The sequence below is a fragment of the Corvus hawaiiensis genome, chromosome 6, assembly GCF_020740725.1.
Source record: "Corvus hawaiiensis isolate bCorHaw1 chromosome 6, bCorHaw1.pri.cur, whole genome shotgun sequence".
Taxonomy (NCBI): Eukaryota; Metazoa; Chordata; class Aves; order Passeriformes; family Corvidae; genus Corvus; species Corvus hawaiiensis.
Window position 1 is genome coordinate 1,997,768 of NC_063218.1, and position 22,127 is coordinate 2,019,894.

Sequence of the window (22,127 nt, forward strand, 5' to 3'; positions counted from 1 at the left end):
TACCTGGATCCATGGAATTGTTTTGTTACACAGACAAACAGCTGATTTTCATGTGTGTCACTGCTCTACTGGCAAAACCACATCTCCAGAGACAGCACATTGCAGCTCTACCTGATGTATAGATCTACAGATAGTTTGTCTACTTCCCATGTTTTTCTTACCTCTTCCAAATGCTGACTCCTGCATTTTAACCACCATCCCAATGCACCGTCAGTACGTGGCTTCATTTTAAGAGTTCAGGACAGGTGCTGATCACTCTGTCACCAGTGAGAGAATACCTGGAGCTGTGTCAGGGAGGTTTAGGTTGGGTATCAGGAGAAGGTTCTTCCCTCAGAGGGTGCTGGGCACTGCCCAGGCTCCCCAGGGAATGGGCACGGCCCTGAGGCTGCCAGAGCTCCAGGATGCTCAGGGTGGGATTGTTGGGGTGCCTGTGCAGGGACAGGAGTTGGACTGGATGATCCTTGTGGGTCCCTTCCAACTCAGGACATTCTATGATTAATATTATCAATTATTGATGGGAATAATTAATGTCTTCCCTCCTAGATCCAACAGAAGTGTATGCCCTACTGCCACAAGAAAATCTTTACAATTACTTTCTGGTGCCCTTTTATAATATGCAAAAGTGCTCATTTCTCACAAGTTCTCCTATCTCTGAAGAGCTGTACCTGTTTACTTTTGAATTCCATTAATTCCAGCTGGACACAGAGTTCAGCTGGAACTGACCCAGTTGCTGATACAACAGTGTAAGAACTGGAACTGCCCAACTGTTTAATTAATATCAGCTACCATTTCATATCTGCTGTTTCTGGCAGGAGCGTGGCTTGTCTCACCTTCAGAGACAGGGAGTTCTGCTGTGGTTGTCTTATCACAGAATCCACAGGATCATGGAATGGTTTGGGTTGGAAGGGACCTTAAAGCCCATCCCATTCCACCCCCTGCCATGGGCAGGGACACCTTCCATTATCCCAGACTGCTCCAAGTCCCATCCAACCTGGCCTTGGGCACTTCCAGGGATCCAGGGGCAGCCACAGCTTCTCTGGGCAGCCTTTGCCAGGGCCTCACAGTCAGGAATTCCTTCCCAATATCCCATTTAAACCGGCCCTATGTCAGTTTGAAGCCATTCCCCCTTGTCCATCACTCCCTTGTCCAAAGTCTTAAACCCCGTCCCACTTTGGGACCCAGCTCCTCCTTCCCTTCTTGCCCTGTGGTCTGTGCTTAGCTCTCCTATTCTCGGTGCTTCTTTCCTCCTCTCGCGCACATTATTCACATCCTCCCGCATTATTCACATCCTCCCGCACGGTTTATTCCGCCTCACACCTCAGCCCGGCACTGCTGCCCAGCACCGGGGGCAGCGCAGTACTCTCCGTCCGCTCCCACCCCGACCCGCACCGGGTGCCGCCCCACACTTTGGACCCTCCTCGCTTCCCGTCCGCCCCAGGAGAGCGACCGGCGGCGGAGCCGCAGCTTCACCCGGAGGAGGCGGTGGCGGGACGCGAGCCCTGAGGCAGCCGAGCCGCTTCCTCCTCCTCCTCCCTCCTCCTCCTCTTCCTCCCCCCCCCCCAAGATGGCGGCGGACCCCGCGGATCAGTTCTGCGTGGCCGAGGAGCGCAGCGGCCACTGTGCCGTGGTGGATGGGAACTTTCTCTACGTGTGGGGAGGATACGTGGTAAGGCGGGCGAGGACTGCACGGGAGCCGGGAGCGAGCGCCGGCAGGGAGCTCCGGGCGCGGGGAGCGGAGCCCCGGGCGGGGCAGGGGGGACCCCCGCCGCCCCTCAGCCCTCGGTGGGCGCCCGGGGCTGCGGCGCGGGCGCTGATTGGCTGCGGCGGCCGCGCGCCTTTCGAATGGCGGCGGGAGGCGCTGAGGGGATGGCGGCGCTGAGGGGACGGCGGGGACGGTGCTGAGGGGACGGCGGGGACGGTGCTGAGGGGACGGGCGGGGGCCGCTCCGAGCGCCTCGTCCCGCGGCCCCTTCCCTGCGCGGGGAGTCCGCGATCAGCGCCCTCCTCCTGCCCCGTTTGCAGCCGCCTCCGTCACGGAGCACGTGTGGGGCGGGCTGGTGGAGCCGGTTCGCTCCCGTCCCCTTCCAACGTGCCTTTCGTTCCTCTGCGCAGAGCGCGTCTCCCTTCAAGCCTTAACGGCTGTCATTTGTGGCTCAGTTTTTCCAGGATGTAATTCATGTTCTTGTTGCCGAGTCCCCGCGTTTTTTTATTTATTAGTAGCTGTGTGGTGCGTACACTGTGTTTTCCTCCTGTAGAAAGCACTGCTGTCACCTCGAAAACAAGCTGGTGGCAGGCTAAAACCCACTTTTTTTTTTTTTCATTGAAAGAACACTTCTGATTCTGTCATAAGTAAATCCTCGTGTCTTTTAGCTCTATGAATTCAACCCAGAAGAAAGCTAAAAATGATACTACCTTAAATACATCCACTTAGTTTTATCTGTTATTTTTCTGTTTACATTTATCTGTTCATCTTATCTGTCTGTGCACATTTGCCATAAAACTGAAAATATCTGTGCTTGGTGTAATTCCTGGTCTTTATCAGGTGGAAACTCTTATTTCTATAAACATGTTTCATAGTCTATCCTATCTATATTTTTCGTTGGCTAAGGTAACTTTAAAATGTTCAAAGCTTGTCCTTCCATACTCGACCAAAGAACTCTAGTTGGAGAGTCCTGGATTTAAACTCCATAATACTCTGTATAACTAAATATCCCCCAAATCACTGGTAATCTTTAATAGTTTTCTGTGCTCTGGTCTTTAAAGCTGAGGTTGAACTAACGAGCACTATGTTTTCAAGGGGTTTTTAATAAAAAATTGTGCGTTCATGGGACATTTAAAACAGAAAATGTGTATTAAGTTTAGCAGATAAACTTTGCAAATGTTCTGAGTAGTTTTGTGTATTTATCTGTTGGGAATATTATGAAAATTGTTCCTCTTTAAGCAGCCCTTTACTCAGATAAATCATTTTTCACGTGTTGCTGGTGACTCCGGCCCAGCAAACTTTATTTTTGGCATCGGTGTATTTGCTCAGGGCTGCTTCTGGAGCAAATTCTCGACCTCTGACATATCCAGATTAAATTGAGTCAACTTCTGCACGTTGCAGAAGCTGCCAGGAGCGTTTAACACCAGAGCAGAGGTACCTGGCAGAATAAATGTACCAAAAATAGGATGTACCTGCCTGCTTGGCACCTGGCAGAGTGAGAAAGTTGTGATAAAACATCAGTTGAAGGCAGGCAATCAATATCAGTAACTGAATTGTCACTAACTACATTTCAGGTTTGTATTTAACTTCTTCACATTTGTTTAATTTTGATCCTATTTTTATTTCTTTACTGACTCTGGCTGCTTACTCACTGCCAGGCTTTAATTTCTTTTGAGTGCCAAGGCAATAATTAATGCTGTAGTTGTTACTCAGCATGAGTATTGCATTTTTTTGGGCTTCCTTGTCCTGTTTGTTGTTTTTCCTCATCATTATTTCCCAAATTATTTTTCTTTCTTAATGATCTCTGTTCATGAGTCTTCATAAATCTTTTTTCCGCAGAGGAATTAATTTTCTCCTGTATATTTGACATTTTGGTCTTTCAAGTTCCTCCCTTCAGCTGCTGCAAGTAACTTTTTGTGTTTTCAGTCCACTTTTTATATTCTATTTTTTTTATTCTACATTTTTCCACTATGCCAATGGAAATGGCTCCTGATTAAAAGTATCTAAAACGAGTTTTAATTCAGCAGCTTCAAATCTGGTTGATGTTGTTGCACATCTTTTTTTTTTTTGGCAAAATGTTAAGTTGGTCAATCTGTGCCTTTACTGAGCGGTCCCGAGGAGGAATTCAGTTGTTTATTTTAAAAATAAATTAGTTTTATGCTCAGAGCAGTAACACTGGGGTGTGACTTCTGCTCTGGTAGCTGATTTCCTTAAGATTATTCAGTGTTGCTAAGTAACATGGCTTGGCATTTCGTGTTCAGATGTATGGTGTGGAAAGCAGAACTGATTTAACATTTGCACGTTCCTCTTTCAGTCAATTGAAGAAAATGAAGTTTATCTGCCCAGCGATGAGCTCTGGATCTATGACATGGACAGTGGGCTATGGCAAGTGGCACCATTTATATTTAATTATTACCTAAAGCTGATTTTTGCAGAGGTGTCACTGATCTGCAGCGAAAAGGCTTCAGTGACTTTGCTCACGTTAAATAGCAGGTGTTTAATGTAAACACTGAAGGACAGAGCTGTGCTGGCAAATTAACTCCAGGAAACACATTCATTGCTGAAGTCTTAATTATTGTGTTCAAGGGAACCTTGGAAATGGTTGGCTCAAGGCTCTGTTAGCACAGGTGCATTTACTTGGCAGTTTATTTTGCCTTAGTTTTTCATGCATTAACTTTTAGGTTAGAACAGTTAAACACTGGGAACTCGGGCTCTTGATCTGGTTACAATTATGTATTATTTTTGGTATTAATTCCATATACATTGCAACTCAAAAATAACTCAGAACTTCCCCTTTTTCTCTTTCCCTCCGCTTTCTTTTTTCCTCCCTTTTTTCTTTCCTTGCCCCCTTTTTGTTTCCTTCTTCCCCCCCTTTTTGTTTCCTTCTCCCTCTTTTTATTTCCTTCTTCTCCCCCTTTTTATTTCCTTCTTCCCCACCTTTTTCTTTCTTCCTTCCCCCTTTTTCTTTCTTCCTTCCCCTTTTTCTTTCTTCCTTCCCCTTTTTCTTTCTTCCCCCTTTTTCTTTCTTCCTTCCCCCATTTCTTTCTTTCTTCCCCCTTTTCCCTTCTTTCCCTCTCCTTTTACCCACTTTCCTTTCTCCCTCCCCCTTCCCCCCTTCTCCCCCCCCTTCTCCTGCCCCCTTTCTCTCCTTTTCTTTCCCCTATGTCCCCCCCACTTTTCCCCCCTTTCCCCCCCTCTTTTCTCTTTTTTCCCCCAATTCCTTCCACACACAGACCATGCTTTGCTGTCTCTTTCCTGTGGGACAGGGTTGCCCAAAGCCCCCTGACCCTCCCTTGGTTTTCCCTGATGTCCCAGTCCAGCAGTTTGTGCTCACAGGGAACTGGGATCAGGAAAGTGATCTGGGTTAAATATAACTTTTTTTTCAGGGTTATATTTAACCAGGATCTGCTTCTTCTCAGCACAGACAGCTGTACACGTGTAGCTGAGTGCAGGGCACAGCAGGAATGAGGGAGCAGGGAGCCTCAGTTTTCCATTTCTGAATCACAGCAATGCCAGATTCTCATTTCAGGAATTCTTGGAGTTAATAGTATTTCCAGACTTTGAATAATTAATGTGTCAGCTCTACTAAAGCTCTTCTAATTTAAATTTCACCTTCAGAAAATCAAAATGTTTTATAAACACACAATATGCACCTGGAAATTCTCTTCCACCACAGGAGCCCAACTTCAGCTGTAGTTCCTAATCCTAGTTATGGCCCAAACTGTATTTTCACCCTTTAAGTGTAAAAATTCTGAATAAATCTATTTGGGATTGTTACATTTTGGCAGATTTGAAGGGGCTTAATGTATTTTTTAAATTGCAGGACAATGCACCTGATGGAAGGGGAGTTACCCACCTCCATGTCAGGGAGCTGTGGGGCGAGCATCAATGGGAAGCTGTACATTTTTGGGGGATTTGATGATAAAGGATACAGTAATCGGGTATTGTAGTCTTTTTTTTTTCCATAACATTTGATTTTAATAAGTACTAATACTGACCTTGTTGTTTATCTGATGTATTTGTATTTGAATTAAAGAGAAATTTGAGGAAAAGCTTTGTTTTTCTAAAACTTTCTGTATTTATGCGAGTGCTTTCCCAATTAGTTTTTAAAAAAAATATTTTGACAACCTTGAGAGTAATCTCTGAATATAACTTTTATTTTTATTCTTTGATAGCAATTCACTGCCTTAAATGATCAGGTAATAATTAAGGTTAAAATAGAGCTACCACTTTTCCTTGTAACTGAAAACTGAATTAACAAAGTAGCTGAAATCAGTTGTTTTATCATTTAATATAAATGAAGTCAGAGTTCATTCCTGACTAGAAAATCAGTGAAATGGAGCCTCTCATCAAACTTGCTGCCAATTCTCCCCCTTTAACTTCGTTTTTGTGGTGTGTTTGCCATTGTAAGCTCACTGCCAGTTCCTCTTTTATTTCCTGACTTCTGGGGGTGGTGGGTTGTTTTTTCTGGTGGTGATTTGTGCTTTATGCTGAAAACATTGTAATTTTTTTTTTCCTTTCAAGCTGTATTACGTCAATTTGAGAACAAAAACTGGAACCTACAGGTGGAAAAAAATCACAAATTTTAAAGGTCAACCTCCCACACCACGTGACAAACTTTCCTGCTGGGTGTACAAGAACAGGTAACATGTGAAAAATATTTAACATGTGTTAATTGCAGAGAGAAAGTGTTAAAAAGTGAAGAGAACAGAGGTTTGGGATGCAGGAAACTCTAATTTTTAGCTTGACTTGCTGTAGGATTTTCTAACAGCTTTGTACCAGAATTTCCTCACATGTGAGCTGAATTAATGGTAAATAAAACCCCACTTCAGGAGAGGGTTGGAATATTTAGGGAAAGTTTGTGGAATGCTTTGAGACTTTAGAAAGTCACTATGCACTATTTCATGGTTTTAACACATTAAAAATCAGTATAGAAATCACTTTCTCTGTTCTATTCATTATTTTAAGCATTAAATTATTACCTGCAATAAATACATTTAGTATCTTTTCAAGGATTTTAACAGCTGACAGTTCCAAAGGCATTTCAGTGATTTTCTTTGTCTTGCAAGAACTGAGTCAGCCTGGACATTTGTGGTGCAAAAGTGACTGAGCGTGTTTAGAAAATAAACAGAGTTTGCCTAAACAGAAATACTCCAAGTTTTGTGTTTATTATGGAAAATGTTGGATAATGAGGCATAAGTGATCACGAGAAGGTGCCATGTCAGTGACTTGTTATTAAAGCTCTTACAAACAAGTCAGAATATGATATATAGTGAACATTATCAAACGGAAATGATTTATCTCTTTCTGGACTCCACATCTAAAGAGGTTTTGCAGAAGCTGTGCAGTGCCCCTGGGTGCTGTATCTTGGTTTTGTAATTCTCATTTAACTGCAAGAGATAGGAAAATACAGATATTTGAACAACTCCCCAGCTGTTAACATGAGATCATTCAAAACCAAATGCATTTATTCAGAGTATTGGGTCATCTGCATGCTGAGAAAATCACCTCTTTTAGATGATAGAGTGGAACCTTTCCATTTAAAATGGATTACTTACGGATGGCCCTTTCCTGGGTGGAATATTGGCCTGGGAAGTGTGTGAGGATCCTTGCCATGGGAGATTTCAGTAGTGCTTGGTTGAAAAATCTCATTTTAAGACAAAAAAAAAAGATTTTTTTATGTCCCAGGCATCTGTGGGACAAACATTGGGAACATCTGTGTACAACCTTTGGCAAGAAAATACAGCAGGAACACAGGAATTTCACTGGAGAAGGGCAGGAATTGGAGCAGAAGGGGGCATTTCACTGTCCTGGGTGTTATTTCCCATTTTTGCCTGAAAACAGCACTTCAAATAAACTTTGGAGAGAGGAACAGAGACTTTGAGGTGTCTTGAATTATTTCCTTGTGTGAGTTTCAGTCAGGTTTGTTGAGGGTGTAGCTGTGACCTTCACCTCATCAGGGTTTGCATCATCAGGTACAACACAAAATGTTTTCATTGTTTATATTATTGCTAGTGCAGTAGTAACCCAAAATATTAATTATTACAGCTTAGTCATCTTAATCTTGTTTACAGAGCAGCTCAGTGAACTGGTTTTGTTGTTGTTTCAGGCTAATCTATTTTGGGGGTTATGGCTGCAGGAAGCACAATGAGCTCAGTGATTGTTTCGACGTCCACGATGCATTTTGGGTAAGAGATTTGTCCCCATTGCCACTGATTTGTCCTTTCAGATTGAGGAAAAAAAGATCCTGTTCATCATCCTTGATGAGTATGAAAATTTGTCTGGTTTTTCTTTTATTTGTAGCATCAGCAGAAATGCAAATTGGGAATCTTTTAAGATTTGAAATTCCAGGTATTGCACGTTGGGAGTGGTGGTTGTTCCACATATTCCAGGTTCCCAGTGCTGGGCTTGGAGTGCAATGAATTAAATGCTGTCAAAGCAGGAAAAAGGCGGGATTTCAATCTGAAAGTATAATTTAAAGTTTGAACTCCCAGAAAATTATGTGATTTATTTCTTTGAAGTAACACCAGGGTATTTGTAGCTTCCCAAGTCTAACTGACAAATACTCTTAGTTAATTTATTGAATTTGTTCTCCAGAAAGGCACCTGGATTATCAACTTTCCTACAGTAATTTCATCTAATTAATACAAAGATGACTGATTAGAGCATTGACAGGAAGCTCCTGATATCAAATGGTAAAGGTTGACATACAGGAATTAGTATTTTTACAATCTATTTATTTCTCAGTGTGTTACAATAAAATTGAGAAGGTGAAATTTGTCTGCTGCAGTGTCTGATGTTGGGGCCCAAAGCCAATTTTCAGATGTCACCAGCCTGAACATCCCTGAGCACTGCTGACCTTCAACTGAGTCTAAGCTGCTGCAGCATTATTAAAAATATCACCACATCTTCTAATGAAATTAAAACTACTTTAGTTTATTCTCTGTTTTAACAGATCCCTTCTAGGTTTGTATCCTTCAATAAGCAGAAAGATTTTTAAATAAAATATTTTTTTTTAATTTCTTCTTTTTTAGGAAGGACAGATATTCTGGGGATGGCACAATGATGTTCATGTTTTTGATACAACCACACAGACATGGTCTCAACCAACAATTCGAGTGAGTGGTTTTTAGTCTCATCTCTTGACATAATTGTGATTTTACTGAGTTTTGAATAATTACTGTGCTCTAGACATTGATGCTGGCAAAAGTAATTTGGGACACCTTCCACAATCCCAGGGTGCTCCAAGCCCCTTCCAGCCTGGCCTTGGACACTTCCAGGGATCCAGGGGCAGCCACAGCTTCTCTGGGAATTCTATTCCAGGGTTTCCCCACCCTCACAGCCAGCAATTCCCAATATCCCATCCATCCCTGCCCTCTGGCAGTGAGAAGCCATTCCCTGTGTCCTGTCCTTCCATCCCTTGTCCCCAGTCCCTCTCCAGCTCCCCTGGAGCCCCTTTAGGCCCCGGAAGGGGCTCTGAGCTCTCCCTGGATCCTTCTCCAGGTGAGCACCCCCAGCTCTCCCAGCCTGGCTCCAGAGCAGAGGGGCCCCATGCATTTGGAAAACTGTATCCATGTACAATTAACATGGATAACCTGTCACAGATGAGAGGAGATGAAAATATTCTATAAAGTTCCTAAAATCCAGGTGAGTTTATGTAGCAACTCAGTAGAAATTGTATATTTTAAAGAGTGTCTGACAGTATTTTATGGTCTTTACAAGATGTTCTAAAATTCCTATAAAACCAAATGCAAAAACTAAAATTACCATTGCAAAGTAAAAGCCAGTTTTGCCACCTTCAGTTCTGATTTACACTGGGAGGACTTCTTGACATGTGGATATAACATCAAATTTTAAGATGTGATTTCCAGAGGTTTTAGTGGCAGTTCCTGATGATTTGTACATCAGAAAATACAACTGTCCAGGAGATTTGCTGATGTTCTGAAGGGTTATTTTGGTTCTTTCAGGGTGGAGATCCACCTCAGCCTCGAGCAGCTCATACATGTGCTGTGCTGGGAAATAAAGGTTACATCTTTGGAGGACGAGTGCTGGTAATTAAATATTTTCTTGGCAGTCATATTATTTTCCTGGGAGTTATTTCTTTTTCATTTTGTAGTAGGAAAAAAATCCCAAATGTCTTTGGCCTAACCTGGATGTTCAGGGCTTTGAATCCAGGATGCTGCTTGTCATCACCCTCTACAAAAAGAAGAGTATATCTGTCTGTAATGTTAATGATTGTCCCAAAAAAAGGTAAAACATAGATGACTACATGGTAAATAACAGATTCGAGTTGGCTTTATAATTTAATTTTGCCCTTTTTTGCACATAAGTGACTGAAATACAGATGTCTGGAAGAGGTAATAGACAAAAGGATGCAATCTCTGCATATTTAATTTAGGCCTGGATTGTGGCTGTGTGATTTTAACTCTTCCTGACTCTTTTAAAAAAGCCATAGGCATCACCCCCCTGATTATCTGTACCTAAAAAACATGAAGCCACCCCTGGTAAGCAAGGAGATACTCAAACCTCTCGGCAACACTTGGAAATTCTCCAGTGCTAATTAAAGGAGATTTTCTACTCAGTTCTTCTCTGCTGAAGCATTAATATAAGAAGAGATTCTGTAAGGCAAGTTAAAACCCTCCCAGTTTAAGTTACTGTGCACTCTTGTATTTTATTTTTAATTTAAGTCTTTAGCTCTTTTCACTACAGCTGATTTTAGAGCCTTTAATCCTACTCAGCTAGAGGATGAGCCTGGATGTTTTCTATCTCTACTCCAGAAAGTGACAGTGAAGAAGCTTCTGAAAGCCCCCAGTGCTGAGTTCCTGTAGTTCTGTTCTAGACAAGAGAAGGAATTAGTTTGGGAATGCCCCACGGTGAACGTGTGCCAACTCCACCTTGGAAAGCTGCCACAGCCTCACGCCCTGTATTCCCACGTCCTGGCAAACAGCAGTGTAAAACTGCACTTTGTTCCCCATTCCCTGTTTTTCCTGCTGTGACATTGCTTTGGCAAACCTGCAGTGCTTCCACTCCTGCTGCTCAAACAGAAACCAGCCCCACCCACCAAACAGGGGCAGAGTGACCACACCATGTCCAGCCACTTTCCAGTCTCAATGGCTTCCCACAACTGCAGGAGGTTTTTATTTAAGTGCCTTTCCAGAGCAAACAGAAAAGAAAGTAATGAAAATTGATCCTGTTTGTTCTTGCCATTATGTGACCTTTGATCTCTGGAATTGTTGCTCAAGCCTGAGAGAGCTGCACTCAGCACCTTCCAGAGCTGTAGGTCTGGACAAACTGGGTTTGCAAATAACTGATGGAAATAAAGAGATTGGAGAAGAGGTTGAAAAATCAGGGTTATCCATGCTCTAAGTGAGCCCTGTGCCTCTGCCCTGCACTTGCTCTGTTCTCTGTGCTCGTAACTGAACCCTTGCTGACCACAGCCAAGTCCTGCTCCCCACTCAGGGAGCTGAGAGGGGAAAGAACCCAGCTGAGAAGATGCAAAGGTGCAGCCCAGGCCCTCCTGCCCTGCCAGTTATTCCTGAACACTTCCAAAGCCTCCTTCCCTCAGGGATTTGTCAGTGAGGGCTCTGTGCTCACCTCAAGGTTGCTGCACTCTTGAACTGCTCTGTAACTCAAGCTGGGGTTTCATGCAGCCTCTGCAAGTGAAATTACAATTTAGCTGGAGCTCACCTGTCATTCCTCCACTGTGCTGCTGCATGATTAGATCTGCCCTCAGAGGATTTGCCCTCAGGCTTCTGTTTAACTCTGTTTGACACTACAGGATTCAGAAGGCTCTGATCTGAAAAGGTTTTTCTCTTCAGCTTCCTTAAAAACTTGCCAAATTTCAGTGAAACCACTTGGGAAAGTGTGTCAGAGAAGAGTGAAATTGTGGAAAGCTGTATTTAATTCTGTAGGAGAGCAGCGAGTGTAATTTTCACCTTGGTGATTATTATTGATCCATTTTCTATCCTAGAAATAAATGGAAGGAAACATAAAAAGGTGAGGGAACATTCAGTGGGGCTTGAGGAATTAATGAGAGTCATGAAACGAGAAAGCTAAAGACAGCAGAAAAACACTTAAATTTCCTGACGCCAGCAGTAATTCCTCCCCAAAGGATGAAGTTTTGCTTTTCTCCAGAAATTAAGGAGCAAATACGGGGTTGCTCTGCTCCTCCTTCTCCTTCTAGTTCACCATAATACAAATCTTCCCAGGGAAAAGGCTCTGCAAGGAACCAGAAAGGGCCAGGAAGTGTCATGAGGCTTCTCCTATTCATCTTTCTGGGAGGAAAGGGCACCTTTTTCCAAACTTGGAGCTAGAACTGGTAAAAGAAGATGATGATGATGGTGATGATGAGAATCAGTTGTACCAGGAATCATTTGAAAACAGGCTCAGAAGTGTTATGTGGACTCAGTTCCTTCAGGTAAGCCCCTGGCAAAACAGGAATGGGAGAAAGTGGGAAGGAAGGAGAGGTAGTCCAGAAGTTGATGCAAGTCTTATGTTTGATTTAAGTGGAAAATTTTCATGTTGAGAATGAAGTAATAAACCAAAGTCTTTGCAGCAGCTCTTCACACATCTGGTGCCTTAATGTAAGCATGTTTATATTTTGTGTTACCCCTCCTGTCAGCAAAGCTCAGAAGATTCCTGGAGCTGCAATCCTTCTCTTGACAAAGCTTGGAGCTGGAATAGCTGTTTGATTGTAAATGCAGGAGGGAGAGCTGCAGAATTCCCTGTCCCAGCAGTGAATAATGTCACCCTTAAAGCCTTTCATCGTGCTCATCCTGAGACAAAGCAGGTCCTGCTTAACGTGCACTGGGCTGCAGAGAAATGAACTTGCCCGAGATAAGCAGGATGTCTCAGGAGCCCTCGTAGCTCAAAGGGAAATGCAAACCCTCTTAGGAGGCTTGGTGCTCTTAAGCCAATTGAGAATCATTTTAGGATTGGCAGCAGAATGATTAAATACAGCAGGAAACAGAAATGCAGGAGAACTGTGTGGCAAGTGATGATCCCATAAACTTGTGTTCTTTCCAGCTTCTCAAAGAAGGGTTGGGTGGAAAGGTGCTTTTATTTGTTAAAGCCATGTTAAAGGCCTGAATCTTGTCCAGCTGGTGGTGTTTTGAATTCAAAGTGAGGTTGCTGTAATTATGCATCTGTCCAGCTGTTGAATCATGAGAATGTAAAGAATTTAATACATTGATTTCCCAGGCACCATGAAACTGAGAACTTCTCCATCTTCTACCCAATGCCTAGGAAAGGAAGGTCAGCGAGGAGGTCTCAAACAGGATCCTCTTGAAACCTTAAATTTCAACATAACAGCAGCTTTCTTTGCTAGATACCATTCATATCAAATCGAATTACTCCAATATGATTGAATATTTTCAGTTGTAGAGGCCAGGATGTTGGGTTTTCCCCAGGAGTGCAGAAGATCCCAAGCGCATTTTGCTTTCTGCTTGGATGTTTTGGTCTTCATCCCCTTCAAAGCCACCAGAAGGAGCAGGAAACTGGATAGACTTGTCATGGAAGACAGATCTGTTCCCCTGGCTGTCAGCTGGACCACACTTTGGTGTTTTTAATCACCCTCTTGAGGGATTAAATGTCTCAGGCAATGCCCCAAACCCTCACAATCTGCTTGTCTTTATCCTGTTGCCCTCTCCAAAGGCATCCCAAAATGCTGGTTACCATTCCCTTCCCAGGACAGCAGGGTTTGCAGTACTTGGGCAGAGGAGGCCGTAGCATTCCTGAAAACCTTGCTGTTCCCCAAAATCCCTGAGAGACTTCCCAGAGCTCTGCTGGACAGCTCTGGAAGTCCCTCAGACTCCCTCCTAGGGGTAAAACCACTGCTTTCAGCCTAGTTCTGCCTCAGAGGATCTGCAAGCTGGAGAAAGGCTTTTTCTAATAGATCTATGGACTGCCCAGGGAGAAAAGGAGTTGGAAGGTAAGGCAAGATGCATTTCCCTACTTCCCAGATGTTTTTTGTAGTCCCCAGGGGAATCACAGCTGCCAGTCAAGCAAGGAAATCCTTCTATCACCTTCACCACCCCCAAGGCAGTCAGAGATTTCCTCCATCTCAAATCACAGGCAGATAAGCAAGTGGAAGGATTTCTGATTTGATTTTATGGCAAATGCTAAAGGGTCCTAAAACCTTGTCCTTGCTGGTGATCACTTTGTAAAAGGAAAAGAGGGAAAAGCACAGACAATGATGGACTTTTAATGGGAATATACTGAGTACAGCACTACCAGGATACTCCAAGGAGTAGTGGCCAGACAGGAGGATACAAACTTCTGATCACGATGTCAAGAAAAATAACATGAGGCAACAATAGGAGAGTAAAACACCTTCTGCATTTCCCTGCCAGGAGTTCTGTGGATGGAAGTTAAATACATTTGCAGGAATTGGATAAATATAACAAAGTTCTTCACTATTAAAAGCTAAAATTGGCCCCACAGTGCTGTTGCATGACTGGAAATATTCCTGACAGGCACTTTCCTGAGAGTTGCATGGTTTTTGTGAGGAGAAAAGCTTTTCATCTGCCACATAATTCAGATTTATATTAAGGCACATGGGTACAGATTTCTTCAAAATATTGGTACTTGGAATATTCTGTCCCAGGAAGGCTTCACTGAAATGCTTTGTTTATTGTTTGCTTAAAATAACCCGACTGGGATTTTATTTCTTTGTTTTAGCAAACCAGAATGAATGATTTGCACTGCCTGAATTTAGACACTTGGACTTGGTCTGGAAGGTAGGTTTGCCTCTGTAACACTTCAAACTGAATTTAGAAGATGGAAACATATTGTTAAATAGTTCCAGAGCCTATTCCTGCAGCTTTTCCAAGAGGAGAATGAGGGTTTGGGGACTGCTTTAACAGCTGCGAGGTTGTGATTTCAATTGAATTTAATTTGATGGTGGTTACTAAGCTTTTCCTGCTCTGCACCAAAGCGTTGATGACGCTGTTTAAAGCACAGCGTGGAGTGATTTAACACCCTCATTTTCAGGCTGGGTACATTTATCCATATGGAATTCCAGGTTTGAGGGCTTTTTGAATGCTGGGTTTACTGTCTGTAGCTGAGCTAATCACAGCACAAATTGGGAAAGGGCCTCTTCCATAAAAGACGAGGAAATCCTAAAAAATGAAGATTTTTCCAAAATTCAAGTTATTTCTGTATTGTGATCCAAGAATAGCTTGTAAGATTTATCCATGATTTGGTATAGACTTGGATCCCTGTAAATTTAGGAATCTTCTGTTCAGCTATTGCAGCATCTCTGCAAAGAGTCTTTGAGAGACTGAAAAGAGCGATTTAAGACTAAAAAAAAAAAAGATTTAAGCTATTGGGGAGAAAAAAGAGTTTTCACAGTGTGTGCTGCTGTTGGCACCTCACAGGAGATAAAGTGTTCATATTTATTCGTTATGTATTTCATCTCTTAATCACAAAAGGAGCCCATAAATAATTATTAGTAAATTAAGATTTTATTTCCTAACCAGCCAAGTTTTTTTTCTTACTCAACTCTACACAGCTTTCTTAAGGAACTGCATAATATGAACCCACTAACCCAGGATTATCAGCCAGCAGGAGATTGCAAGATTTATTTTAGCTGCCACTACCCAGAAGTTGCTTTCCTTACCTTGAGCTCTACTAAATTGTCGTTCAATATCAGGTTATTTCTGGTAGTGGGATCATTTCTTGTGCATGAAAATTGAAATTTTATCACTGATCAGTATCTGTTTTATGGGGTTTTTTAACCATCAAAGCCCAGGCTGCCCCTTGGCCAATTTTAGAAGCTTCTTTTCCAAAGCAGGCACTTGGATTCAAACAAACATTGCAACTTGGCCTCAACTTCAGTGCCAAATTTAGCAGGGCACTTCGCAATCCCTGTTTAATTCTCTCTGATCCCTCAGCCTTTGCCTCCAGAGGGAAAACTCAGCAATTCCCAGCAGGGAAATCCCTCCAGTCCTCACCCAAGGCAATTCTGGGCACGGGGCAGCTGCTCCAGAGGGAGCCACGGACAATAAATCCCAGTTGGGTTTGTCAGGACCTGGATTTCTTCACTGGGTGCAGAGGGAATTCAGATGGGTGTCTGCACTGCTCAGGCTGAGCTCACATCTGTGTGTGAGGTGTTACCTCAGGAAAGTGGAGTTAAAAAAACAACCAAAACTGGTTTTTTGGGATATCAGCATCTTTACTGTTCACATTCTCAAGCAAACCCAGCTAAAATAAAATCAATTTCAAAGCAGCTCAGCTGGAACAGATTTCAAATCTGCATTTTGATGATATGAGATTCTAATAAACCTACATCTGTTTTGTACTTAGGAAATCCCCTCTTTACTAATATTTATTTCAAAGTTGAAGGTTGAAGAGCTGGTGGCTTTGGGATGAAAGGCAAAGCCACGATTCTTGTGTCATTTAAATTCATTTTCCTTGGAGTGGAGAGGCCCCTGAGGATTCATGAAATTTTTTCTCAATTAACTGTTTCCCTACATGTACATGCAGTTTATTTGGGTATTTAATCTGGTTTTTCACTGGGGAAATACCCAAAGTTGTTCTAGGACAAACTGAAATTTTCTGCCAAATTGATTTTCAGCTTCATTTGAAAATTTGGGGGTTTTTGTTTCTTTATTTCACCCAGGATTAATATCAGTGGAGAGAAACCCAGAGATCGCTCCTGGCACACGCTGACTCCCATAGGGGATGACAGACTTTTCCTTTTTGGTGGACTAAGCTCTGATAATGTTCCTTTGAGTAAGTAATGTAGAGATTATTATTCCATTGTGCACTTCAACTCATGCAGACAGGGTGTGGGATAGTCTTACAGGAGTTCCTTTTGTAGAAAAGGCAACTTGTTTTCATGAAAAAACCTGGAAGTAGCAAAAATAGTTTTAAGACAAATAAAAATAATAATAATTTTACAGATAAATCCACTGGGAGGATTTTCTCAGTTTACCCAAAAGAAAGATTAAGTGTGTTTTAATTCCAGATTTCAGTGCAGTGAGGGTTCTGTGACAACACTAAATTACAAAGAGGGAAAAGATGCAGCTTCATGAAGTGATGATGTTACTGTTAGCTAAATAAAAAACATGCTCTTAGAACACAGAGCTGTTTGTGTGGATAAAAAAAAGGTAATTCTTGGTCCCCAAAACCCCACTAATGAGTGTTCTTACATTGTAGGTGATGGTTGGATCCACAGCATTGCAACAAATGGATGGAAACAGCTCACCCATCTGCCTAAGAGCAGGCCTAGGTACAGAAACATAAATCCTGTGTGCTGAAATTGTATTAGGTTTAAAAATTAACCAATTTTTAAAGTATTGAACAGTATTTTTATGCAGTGTGGTTGAATAGTTTGCTTTAACATCTTATTTGCCTTCATACCTCATTTTGTATTTGTGTTTCTGTTATCACTGATGCTTACTTGCATGAAAAGATGTTTTTGTGATGAAGGATCTGGGTGTCCAACTAACCTGGTGCTCTGTAGCCAAATTATTGTTAGATAAACAAAACCATAAAAATTTGTGGAATTAATAACCAAGGAGAATAATAAAAGCTGATTAATGTTGATGCATTTTTAGACACAGGGGAGGAGAGAACCATGAAAAAGTTGATGCAAATTTCAGGGTTCAAAAGCAAAACTGAGTGTTAACAGTGTTTGAAGCATTATCTGTGTTTCTAAGTTCAATGCTGTTGCACTGGTTTGCTCTAGATAGTAAATATTCAGGTTTTCATTGAATTCATTCTCTGCATTCACCCAGGAATTCTCAGCACAATTTTCTGTCGTTCTTTTCTGATACAAAAATGTCCAGTTCTGGTCTGCTTCCTGCCTTGTGTCTGTTACTGAAATATCTTCATCTCCATTCATTTTTTTCCCATTTTATACCGTTCTGGGCTGTCTTTTAAGTACAACAGCCACAGCTAAACCAACTTCTCTGCTTTCTTACACTTCAGACTCTTTCAAGCCCAAATAAACTCAGATCTCAGCCTCACCGAATATTTTCTTTTTATGATTAACTGATGATTTCTTTTTATGATTACTGATACTTTCTTTTTGTGATCTTTATTTAAGGGCTGAGGAGTCCTTAAATACAGCACATCAGTAGCAGCCAGGGGTCCGTGTTCAGTTCTTTAATCTCCTAAACCTTCCCTGTGACATGATTTTTACTGGAAAAGGCTCAGGAAGGGCTGGGATGTGCTGGGGAGCAGCCCCAGGAGCAGCAGCTCAGTAACCTCTGTGCCCTGCTCTGCAGTGGGGCTGGGATCAGGAGCTCCTGAGCCCCCCGGGGTGGTTCCCAGGCAATGCCAGGGCAGATCCCACAGTGGGATAGGAGTGGAGCTGTGTCCTGGCTGTGCTGGCTCCTGAGGGAGCAGAGCCTTTGGGTCACATCCTGGCAGGAGTCTCTGAGCTCCCTCAATTCCAAACATGGGTCTCCACCACCTGAGGATTTTGGGATTTGGGTTTTAGGGCTGAGCACCTTTCATTGACCTCAATCTTTATAGAAGTAAAGGACCTCCCCTCCTTCAACCAAACCCCAAAACCTCGTTAACCTTGTTCAGGAACTCACAGAATCTTAGGGTGGGAAGGGCCCTCTGGAGATCCTCCAGTCCAACCCCCTGCCAAGGCAGGGTCACCTGGAGCAGGTGACACAGGGATGTGTCCAGGTGGGTTTGGAATAGCTCCTGGAAACCTGGATCAAAGGAGCCATACAAAAAACCTGTCTGTACATTGAACTGTTAAGTGTGAAGTACTTTTGCCATAATTGTATTTACTGCAGGGTCTCTGCAGCTGGAAGAGCTTTAAGGCAGTTCAGTTGCTCCTGTGACTTAAAGTGCAGGGCAGTAGTACATACATGTGTACTTCTTTTATATATTTCTCTTCTTTTGTAATACTTTTCATTGGTGTATTTTCCTGATGCTTCTGCAGCTCTGAATCCCTCCCTAAATTCTGAAGAGAATAATTTCCTTCAACCTTCAGTTGTAGTAATTTCTAAAAAAACTGCCTTCTCGGGTGATGCTGAATTGGTAGAAAATACTGTTCCTCTTTCTGTCCATCAGTTGTACTTCAGCCAACATTTTGCATGCTGGGTTTAAATAGAGAACAAACTGTTTAACTCCTGGATTCCCAATGTTTTCATTCCCATGTAATGCTGTTGCTGTAGCTGGAAGAGCCCTGTGTGATTTCAATAATGTGCTCTGTTAGAATGTTTAGGTGATAAGTTAGAGCAGCCCATGGGAGGACAGAAACTCTCAGGCAGTAGGAAAAGCCTCAGGTTGCGAGCTAGGATGTCACCAGAATCAAGGCAGGAAAGGCTTCCCAGTGTTCTCCGTGACCAAGCCCAGAGTTTCCCTAATGCAGATCAGGCAGAGACAGATCTGTCCACAGGTATGAGGAAGGGAAAAGGTGAGGTACCTCCTAAGGACTGATGTGAATGGAGAAAGAAAGGGGGAACGTTTATTTTTGCATGAAACTTCAGTGGTGCATTTGATTTTGGTTCAGTAGCTCTAAAACCGATCAGAAGTGGTGATAGACCAGCAGAAAAATCTGATGGTGAAAAATAAATCTCACAAGGGGTGGCTGCTGAAAGGGCAGAAGCTTTGTGAAAACAAGATTATAAAGTCAGGCTTTGCTTTTGTGGGGTCTTTATTGTGTATCATAAAACTTCCTTGGTGTGATGTAAGTCATCGACTCACAGAAAGTGATCCCAGGAATCTTTTGGGGAAGTGTGAGACTGCAACAGGATAACTGGAGATCCAAGTGCTCTGGGATCTGTGTCAGTACTGAGAACCCCCCAGTCTGAAAGCCATGAGATTTGTACTTCTGAATCAAAGAAAGTGGAAAATTGCCAAAGGAAAAGCTTGGCAAAAGCTTGGTTTGTAGAGTTGTCTAAAAATTTTCCACTGTGGTGATAAGTAAGACAAAGTTTATATGCCCAGAGTACAGAAGAGTCAAATAATGACAAAATACATTGGTCTGTATGAAAATAACTCTCATGAGGTGGGGAGTCACATTGCTCTCTCCTTTTATATTATTAAACAAACAAGTGACATATTTTAAGGTACTATTTTTTACCTCTGAAATAATGGCTTGGTCTTGCTGATAACACACGACTCCTTGTTTCTTGGGCACTCATTGTGTTTCTGGTTTTATTTCCAGGTTGTGGCACACAGCCTGCCTTGGACAGGAGGGAGAAGTGATGGTGTTTGGTGGCAGCAAAGATGATTTGCTTTTTATGGACACGGTCAGTAAACTGAACAATAAATCCCATCACTGGGATAGTTATAATTGATATAAAATCGTGGAATGCTTTGAGTTGGGAGGGACCTTAAAGTCCATCTAATCTACCGCCCTGCCATGGGCAGGGACACCTCCCACTATCCCAGGTTGCTCCAAGCCCCTTCCAACCTTGCCTGGAACACTTCCAGGAACAGGGAGTCCAAAATATCTCTGAGCAAATCAATTCATAAATATATTTTTATATAGGATTTTAATTAAAAAAAAAAAACCAGATTGAGACCTTGGCTCAATTTGGTAACTGAAACCATTATAAATTACACATCGCTGAGAAAATTATTATAATTTACACACCACTGATTGCACTGAGGAGTCCCCACCTGAGGCTTTCTGGACGGAGAGAATAAAAAGGAATTTGTAATTCAGATTCCTTCTAAATAGTTAGTCAGGTATAATCAGTTGTAAGTCATGCACGTGGTAATAAATGTGACATTAATCTAGAAAATACCTGAGGTAGAGAAGCTGTTTGCCATTCTAATGGTTCTCATTTTTCTGTTGTTCAGGGTCACTGCAGTGATTTGTTGATATTTCAGACTCAACCTTACTCCCTGCTCAGGTGAGTTGGAGTTACAGAATCCCAGAATGGTTTGGGTTGGGAGGGACATCAAATCCCATCCTGTTCCATGGGCAGGGACACCTCCCACTATCCCAGGTGGTGTTTCAGCCACGTACTCCTGCAGAAATGGGGTAAAATACCCAATTGCCTCCTCAGGAAATTCTTGAACCCTTCAGTGTGTGATGCTGCACAGCAGTTTAATCACTGGTGCTGTGTAATTCCCTGCATGTGCACCCACAACACCTGTAATTAACACCTGTAATTAGTGCACATCACCAGCTTTTATTAGGTGTCATTTGTTAGAATATAAACCATTTACTTGAATTTTTTTTTTTTCCTTTTTCTGTTTTCCTTCCTCAGGCTGTGTCTTGACTGCATTGGGAAGAATGCAGCTCTCTTGGAGAACCAAATTCCCTGCTTGCCATCCAAACTTCTGCAGGAAGTGCTGAAAAAAATCACCTTTTGGGCTGCCATGACCCACAGGCAGGAGAGGAAAGCTGAGACTGAGAGACAAAGCCAGCTCCACTCCACATGAACCAGGGCAGGGAGATAATGGGACACCTCAGAGTGGTTTGGTAGTGAACTTTGCTGCTGTTCCAGAACAGCTCTGTGTTAAGCTGGGTTTTTAAGTGAAGTTTGACAGCAAATCCTTTTTATGGGAATCTCTTGTTTCCTGCGTTACGGAAAACTGATACAACTTCATTTCTAGATAATTGTTCACCTCTGCTGTCGTGGTCTTGACCATACAGCCCACGCAACCTGTTCTTTTGGAAGGGGACATGATGCATTTCAGCAGGATAAAACATGGTTTAAGTCTAAAAATCCTCCTTGGCCTTATCCCATCAGCCTTCCCAAAAAGATAAATTCAGCTTGGTGTCTTGGGGACACTCACTGTTTGTCAGTCCTAAAGGTAACGAATTTGCCACCACCACCACCACCAAATGTTGATTCCACCAGCCTCTGACCAAAATCCACCCATGGAGCCCCACACCTCATGCTCCAAGTAGGAAAATCCATCAGGGAATTGTGGAACTTGGAAGAAAAAGCTGCAACGAGCAACATCACCTGGTCTCTATAGGAAAACTTCCGTTCATCACCTGGTTTTAATGTTTCTGCCATCAGGAAGTCCTTTTGGAAATAAGTTGTATATTGTATTTTGGATGTGCAAAGTTTCTATTTCATTCTTGTTTAAAAAAAGAACCAACCAAGTTGCTTATTTATTGTTTAAAAAAAAAAAAAAGGCAAATGTAGTACTGGTTATTTTTCTGTTTCAAATATTTAGTTAACAGGAGCACAGTCATTAAAATTTTATAGAGAGTTGAATCAAGAGGCATTTTGACAAGTTTCTGATGATTTTGCAATCTGTAAAAATTAATTACTTGGGGAAAAGAGATTTGGGGGGAGCACATTTGTATCAAAAAGGCAGTTTTGTGACTGGGTATTTTAACAGCCTCATTTTATGTGCTGAACTCCTTCCCCTCCTTTTTTGGGGAGGGGGAGTTCAGATGCCCCCTTGAGCCCCAAGGTTTGATTTTCGGGGAGATTCAGGTGCCCCCAAGGTTTGATTTGGGGGTTTGGGATTGCTTTGGTGGGTTC

The 22,127-nt window shown here is 42.5% G+C and overlaps 1 protein-coding gene across 1 annotated transcript; it reads left to right on the forward strand.

Annotated features, from left to right (window-relative positions):
- The first annotated feature begins 1,296 nt into the window (after positions 1-1,296).
- KLHDC1 (kelch domain containing 1) lies at positions 1,297-21,854 on the forward strand. The gene is made up of 13 exons (XM_048307132.1): positions 1,297-1,666; positions 4,016-4,086; positions 5,525-5,642; positions 6,226-6,344; positions 7,811-7,889; positions 8,736-8,819; positions 9,669-9,752; positions 14,380-14,438; positions 16,322-16,434; positions 16,861-16,933; positions 19,838-19,922; positions 20,479-20,531; positions 20,892-21,854. Exons 1-13 carry the CDS (start codon positions 1,565-1,567, stop codon positions 21,064-21,066), a joined length of 1,215 nt encoding a protein of 404 aa, XP_048163089.1. The 5' UTR covers positions 1,297-1,564; the 3' UTR covers positions 21,067-21,854.
- The last annotated feature ends 273 nt before the right edge of the window (positions 21,855-22,127 follow it).

Bases quoted from the DNA above. Each gene is read 5' to 3' on its own strand.
- KLHDC1 (XM_048307132.1), top strand. From the start codon at position 1,565: ATGGCGGCGGACCCCGCGGATCAGTTCTGCGTGGCCGAGGAGCGCAGC. The intron at 6,345-7,810 runs GTAACATGTGAA...TTGTTGTTTCAG, and splicing joins TGCTGGGTGTACAAGAACAG to GCTAATCTATTTTGGGGGTT. The intron at 19,923-20,478 runs GTCAGTAAACTG...TCTGTTGTTCAG, and splicing joins ATTTGCTTTTTATGGACACG to GGTCACTGCAGTGATTTGTT.